Raw genomic sequence first — 7,302 nt, 5'->3', positions numbered from 1 at the left:
GTCAAGATGTGAATCACATCTCATATATATTCTTTTGGACTCTTGGTCACCATTGCACCGATCACAGTTCTAAAGTCTTTCAGAGTTGCTTTTCTCTGTAATGGTATCATTATGTAAACTGTTCCGGTTCAGCTCATTTTATTCTGTATCAGTTCATAGATGTCTTCCTAGTTTCTTCTGAAAATGTCCATTTCCTCATTTTTTATGGCACAATTGTTCCATGACATTCACACACCGGTTTGTTTAGCCATTCCCCAGTAAGAGAACATTCATTTGGTCCCACATTTGGCTATGAAAAGAGCTACCAGAAATATTTTTATACATGTAGAACTTTCTTCCTTTCTCTTTGATCTTTTTCGGGTATAGGCCTAGTAGTGGCATAGCTGGGATAAAAGGCATGCAAAATTTTTGTAACTTTTTAGGCACAAATCTAAATGCTTTTCCAGAATCGCTGGGCCAATTCAGAGCTCCACCAATGGTACACATTACATTCCCCACACATACACTATGTCTACACATGTGCCATGCTCCACCCAAATTTGAGTATAATCTCTGCTAAAAATATTCATGCGGCCCTGCTCCTACAACTTTATTCGAATTGCTCCATAAATCTGTAATGGCCTTCCCATTGCCACCTCTACCCAAATATCGTACCTATCCTAATACAAGGAAGTAGGTGATGAAGTACATACAATGCTAGTCCCGGAATAAGGAAGATCTGCCTTAGACCCTTACCAGATGTGTGGCCCTGAGTACATCACTTAACCTCTGTCTTAGTTTCCTCACCAGTAAAGTAAGGATAGTATCATTTAACTCCCAGTGTTGCTGTGAGGATAAATTAGATTTTATGTGTGTGTACACATATATATGTATATATTTTTATTCCCATAGTAGGTGCTTAATGTTTGTTCCCTTCAAACTCCCGCTATTCTTTATGATCCAGCACAAATGCAAACCCTTCTATGAATTGCTTCCCCGATCTCCCCACCAAACAATGATCTTCCTCCACTTAGACAACAAGCAATGAATGAATAACTAAATATCTATTAAGTTCTTGCTATGTGCCAAACACTGTGAGTCCTAGTGATGAAAATAAAATAAAAAATCTTTGCTTTCAAGGAGCTTACATTCTAATAAAGAGTACATGTACATATAGAGGTGGTCACAAGATAAACAGTTGACAGAAGGTAATTTTGGGGAGAAAGGCACCAGAGGCTGAGGTCCTCAGAAGGTAGCATCTGAACCCAGGCTTAAAGGGAGTCTAAGAAGCCAGGAGGGAGAATGTTCCAGGTATGGGGGATGGTCAGTGCAAAGGCAGAGAGAGGAGGTGGAAGGCTGTGTCTGAGGAACAGTAAGCAGGTCAGGATGGATCAACCATAGAATGAAATAGGAAAGGTAGGATAGGGCCAGGTTGAGAACAAAACACAAACTACTGCAGTAGATGTGCATCTCCCAGTCATGGATCATAGCATCACAGGTTTAGACATGAGAAGGAATGCACCTGCAGGCGTTCCCAACTTGTACTTGGGGTCAGTAACCTTAGGTTCTAAGTACTCTATAGGAATCCTGAACTCCTAAAACTATAGCTCACAAGCCCCAACCAATGTGTTTACCTTTCAATTGTTAGTCAAGGAACAAAAGCTATTTACTAAAAAAAAAATGGTAAGAAAAGGACCAACAAGTCATCTTTCCTGGGGTACACTTTTCCACAATTACAGGTCGCATCAGGAGGGTAAGCATTCTACAATATAAGGTCAAAATTAGAAAGGTCCACAGTAGCTGCACACTGCCTGGCTGTAGATGCCACTTCTGACTCCTGGAGCGCAACTTTGCACTCTAAATAGGGAAGGATGCTGTACAGGAACCATGAGGGACATTTTTTCCCCTTCAGCCAACAGTAAGATGCATCAGCTCTCCCTTTAGAACAGAGATGTCAAAAACACCACAACACACCGCTGCCCAAACAAGATTAAACCGTAGCTGGGAAATATTTAACAAGATAAATAAAAATACAATAAAACATAATGTTCATGTGGCTTCTTTAAGTCAACATGCAGCCTTCAGGGATCCTTGTGTACTGTTGAGTGATCCATTTTCTACCCAAGTTTGACACAACTGCTCTAGAAGACTCAGTGCCTGGAATTCTCACTCAGGAAATCTGAAACTTGAGAGTTGATGACATGGCAACTCCCAAAGTGGCTGCCATCTTAGAAATCTACTTTATTGTCTGGGAGATTTGATTATGGGATTATACTCTCTACGGAAGTCAAATTCCCCTCTCTTTTACAAAAGAAGTTGGGGCTCAGGAAACAACATCCTTGAATTCCCTTCTCGGGCAACATGTGTCTCATGTGATATTTTATATTATAATTGTTGTACATGTCACATCTCCTGTCTCATCTCTGGATCCTGTGAGCTACATGGATCCACAAACCATGTTTCATTTAATGTCCTCTAGCACCTAGGATATTATAACCTGAGTATTAACAGAAAGATGGACATTCTTCTCTCTCAAGGCAACTAACAATATTATAGCTAGTGACAAAATCAGACACTTTCTCTCCTATACTGAAGAACTACTTTATGTCAGTGGTTGTAAGTTGAAGGCAGCTAGGTGTTGTAGTAACAACATACAACACTGGCCATGAAGTTGAGATGGCCTTAATTCAAATGCTCAGACACTTACTAGCTAAGTGATCTTGGGCAAGTCATGGAACCTCTCTGCCTTAGTTTCCTCACCTGTAAAACAAGGATAATAATAGCATGCACCTCCCAAGGGAGTTATGCAAATCAAATGAGATGCTCTCTGTAAAGTGTTTAGCAGAATGTCTGGAACATAGTAGGCGTTAGATAAGTGTTAGCTATTACCGTTGTTGTTGTTATTAAGTCATCTTGGAAGGAGATTTTTGGTGCTATGTTCCTGGGGTCTGTGCTAGGCTCTAATCTGTTTAATATTTTAATTAATGGCTTAGCTAAAGATGCATGTGTCATGCTTATCAAATTTGCAGCTGATACAGATGTGGCAGGAGCAGTTAATCACAGCCAAGATTCCAAAAGAGCTTGACTTCTGACCAAATTGGGCGAAACTGAATAGGATGAAATAAAAAGTGGAAAATTTTACAATTGAGCTCGAAATATCAAATTCACAAGTGCAAGGTAGAGGGATGGCTACAAATAGATCATCAGAAAAAGATCTGGAATTTTAGTGGATAACAGGCTCATTAAGGAGTCAAAGGGTGAAAGGGCAGCCAAAATACCAAATTCAGACTTAGGCTACATTAGGAAAGGCGTAAGACCAGGAGTGACAGTATTGTGAATGTGCATCTCATGTGGGGTAGATTTAGAATATTGTCATCAGATTTGCATACCATATTTTAGGAAGATAAGTTTAAGGAATCTGGAAGAAAGCAACCTAAATGGTGAATGGTGTGTTAGTTTATGTTATATGAGGACAAACTGAGGATATTTTATCTGAAGAATTGAAAACAGGCTATCTATCACAGCTGACCTCAAGCATATGATGGTTTCTCACAGGCAAGAAGGATTTGGCTTGTTCTCTTAGGCTACAGAGAGTATAACCAGGAAAAAGGGAGGGAAATTACAAAGAGGCAAACTTAGACTTGATATAAGGAAAAACTTACTAATAACAGGCACTATCTAAAAGTGGAGCAAACCCAGTGGGTTCCTCCTCATTTAAGAACAAAGGCTGGGTGAGGATTTCTATGGAGTGTGACACAATCTTGTTAAGATAAAATTTGGACTAGATGTTCTCTGAGGTTTCTTCTAACTCTGAAATTTTGATTTTGCATAATTTTTTCAAACCATCATTGCATTATAATAAATGCATAGTTAATCCTTAGCATCAGTTCTCTCAGGAACTATGCTTTTTATTCATAAAGAATCTCATCAGTATTATCAGATAATTTGTAAGTTTTTAGCAGAAGGTTTCTGGAAAAAAATTTTAATTCTCTACAATAATAATTTTCTTGTGTACACAGGTCTGATTCAGCCTGAATGCTTTATGATATTCATTATATTTAACAGGTTCCTCTTTTTAGTATGAAGTATCTTATAATACTTCCATTTGAAAGTTTTCACACATTCACTACCCAGAATGTATTTGCAGTATGAAAACTCCGATGTGTACTAACCGATGCCCATATGAAGCCTTTACAATATTCTATAAGTTCAATGCACCTTTAGGATCACTGAATCATGTTCTTTAAGATTTCAATCTAGTCTTCTATACTCATTACACTTAAAAAGCTTTCTCGTGAGCCTTGAGTTTCCTTGTGTGTATTAAGGTTTCCCTTTTTGCTGAACACTTTCACACATTAATTTTATTTCTTAAGATTTCTTCCCAGTATGGCTTCACATTCATACTATATAAGTCTGAAACCTAAAGCCTCTCCTGCATTCACTATATTTAAACCAGTTTCTCTCCAGAATGAATTGCCCTGTGTGTTTCAAATCTAGAATTGGTACAGAAGGCTTTCCCACATTCATTACATTTATAGGGTTTTTCTCCAGTATGGACTCTTTGATGTCTTGAGAGCTTTTGATTACTGCTAAAGGCTTTCCAACATGAATTACATTTATAGGGTTTTTCTCCAGTATGGATTCTTTGATGCTGAGTTAGGTAGCTATTACTGCTGAAGGCTTTCCCACATTTGTTACATTTATAGGGCTTCTCTCCAGTATGAGTTCTTTGGTGTCGTGATAAATTTTGATTATTGTTGAATGCTTTCCCACACTCATTACATTTGTAGGGCTTCTCTCCAGTATGAATTACCTGATGTTGCATAAGGGATGAACTTTGCCTGAAGGCCTTCCCACATTCATTACAATTATAGGGTTTCTCTCCAGTATGAATTTTCTGATGTTGCATAAGTGATGAACTTTGCCTGAAGGCTTTGCCACACTCCTTACATTTATAGGGTTTCTCTCCAGTATGGATTCTTTGATGTTCAATGAGATAGCTGTTACTATTGAAAGCTTTGCCACATGTATTACATTTATAAGGTTTCTCTCCAGTATGGATTCTTTGATGAAGAGTGAGCTTTTGATGGCTGCTAAAGGCTTTTCCACATTCATTACATGTATAGGCCTTCCCTCCAGTATGGATTCGTTGATGTTGAATTAGGTAGCTATTACAGATGAAGGCTTTTCCACATTCATTACATTTGTAGGGTTTCTCTCCAGTATGAGTTCTTTGATGTTGAATTAGGTAGCTATTAGTGCTGAAGACTTTCCCACATTCATTACATTTATAGGGGTTTTCTCCAGGATGGATTTTTTGATGCTGAATTAAGTTATTATTACTGATAAAGACTTTGCCACATTCATTACATTTATAGGGCTTCCCTCCAGGATGTATTCTTTGATGTAGAGTTAAGTAGCTATTACTACTGAAAGCTTTTCCACATTCATTACATTTATAGGGTTTCCCTCCAATATGAATTCTTTGATGTCGGGATAGCTGTTGATTACTGATGAAGGCTTTCCCACATTCATTACATTCAAAAGGCTTCTCACCTGTATGAATCTTTTTATGTGTTTCAACATGTCCCATCTGCCTGAAGGTTTTTCCACATTCATTACAGCTATAAGGCTTCTCTCCAGTATGGATTCTTTTATGTTGTGATAGTTGCTTATTACTAATGAAAGTCTTCCCACATTCATTACATTTATACAGTTTCTCACCCGTATGAATTCTCTGATGCTGAATTAGGTAGCTATTACTACTGAAAGCTTTCCCACATTCGTAACATTTGTAGGGCTTCCCTCCAGCATGGATTCTTTGATGCTGAATTAGGTAGCTATTACTCATAAAGCCTTTCCCACATTGATTACATTTGAAGGGTTTCACTCCAGTATGAATTTTTTTATGCTGAATCAGGTAGCTATTACTGCTGAAGGCCTTCCCACATTCATTACATTTGAAGGGTTTCACTCCAATATGAATTTTTTGATGTTTGCTTAGGTAGTGTTTATTGCTGAAAGCCTTCCCACATTCATTACACCCAAATGGTCTTTCTTTAGTATGAATTAACTTATGTTTAATAAAGTTTGATTCCTGGCAGAATGCTTTCCCACAGTGATTACATTTATAGGGTATATCGCTGGTATGAATTTTTTTATGTTGGTCTAAGTAGCATTTATTACTGAAGGCTTTCAAACACATATTACATTCATAAGGCTTCTGTCCAGCATGAATCATTTTATGGATTTTAAGGTGTCGCTTCTGTTTAAAGGCTTTGCCACATTCATTACATAAGAAAGATTTTTCTCCACTATGAATTTTCTTATGTAGAAAAAGGTTTATCCAGGAACTAAAGATTTTCTCACATTCTTTGCATTTATGGGGCTTCTCTCCAGTATGAGTTGTTTGGTATGCAGTTAGGTATTGTTTACTGTGGTCAGTTTTCCCACTTTCATTACATTCAAAAACTTTCTCCTCACCACTATAAACACTTTGAGGTTCAGGAACCTGTAAATTGATGCTGAAATTCTTGCCAACTTCTTCATGTTTAGATTGTTTTCCTTGAGGATATGTCCTATGGTAATACATATGTTTTAAATGGTGAACGAAGGACTTCTTGAATTTCTTATGCTGAGATAGTTTCTCTCCTAAGCAGATTCTTTTCTGTTCACTTAGGTCTGAAAACAGAGTGAAGCTCTTCCCAAGATTGTCATATTCATGGACACATTTTTTTTCAGGAATTTTCTGTTGTGTAGTGAGGATGGATCCCACACTGCATTTCAGTCCAAATATATTATGTTCAGGAAGAAAATCTAAGGGAGGGGGGAAGGTAAAAGGTGTCAATATTCAATGCTCAATGACAAAATTAATTCATACTAAGTTCTAGATGCTGTTACATTCATGAAGAAGAATGAACATTAACCTGGTACAGGTAGAACATTCCTAGAAAGGAAGTGAAACCCAGGTGGGTATGAAGCCAGTAACAGAACAGCTAATTATAGAGGATTTCATGAATGCCTTAATAATCAGAAAATGGAAAAAGGTTGTTTCTAATAAATAGATTTCTTAAACTAAAGAGAATCTCTGGCAAAAAAAAATCACTTATTTTTAGAAAAGTATTAATTCCAAAAAAGCCACATCAATTTAACAAGTACAGAACGTAGACAATGAAGATCATTTTCTTTAAGATGTATGAAGAGGTGCACGAGAGATGGAGAGAGCAGATGACTATATTTAGCAATATATTTGAAAAAGTCTTACAAGATATCTTTCTAGACAAGGAATAACTCTTTTTCTGAGCCTATAGGAAAATATGAGGA

The 7,302-nt window shown here is 37.3% G+C and overlaps 1 protein-coding gene across 1 annotated transcript; it reads right to left on the bottom strand.

Moving 5' to 3' along the window:
- Positions 1–4,426: 4,426 nt before the first annotated feature.
- LOC118842721 (zinc finger protein 347-like) lies at positions 4,427–6,206 on the bottom strand. The gene has a single exon (XM_036750097.1). The coding sequence runs from the start codon at positions 6,182–6,184 to the stop codon at positions 4,427–4,429; it is 1,758 nt and encodes a 585-aa protein (XP_036605992.1). The 5' UTR covers positions 6,185–6,206.
- Positions 6,207–7,302: the final 1,096 nt, after the last annotated feature.

Source organism: Trichosurus vulpecula, chromosome 3, assembly GCF_011100635.1.
Source record: "Trichosurus vulpecula isolate mTriVul1 chromosome 3, mTriVul1.pri, whole genome shotgun sequence".
NCBI lineage: Eukaryota > Metazoa > Chordata > Mammalia > Diprotodontia > Phalangeridae > Trichosurus > Trichosurus vulpecula.
This window is presented reverse-complemented; position numbering and strand designations above follow the sequence as displayed.

Bases quoted from the DNA above. Each gene is read 5' to 3' on its own strand.
- LOC118842721 (XM_036750097.1), bottom strand. From the start codon at position 6,184: ATGTGTTTGAAAGCCTTCAGTAATAAATGCTACTTAGACCAACATAAA.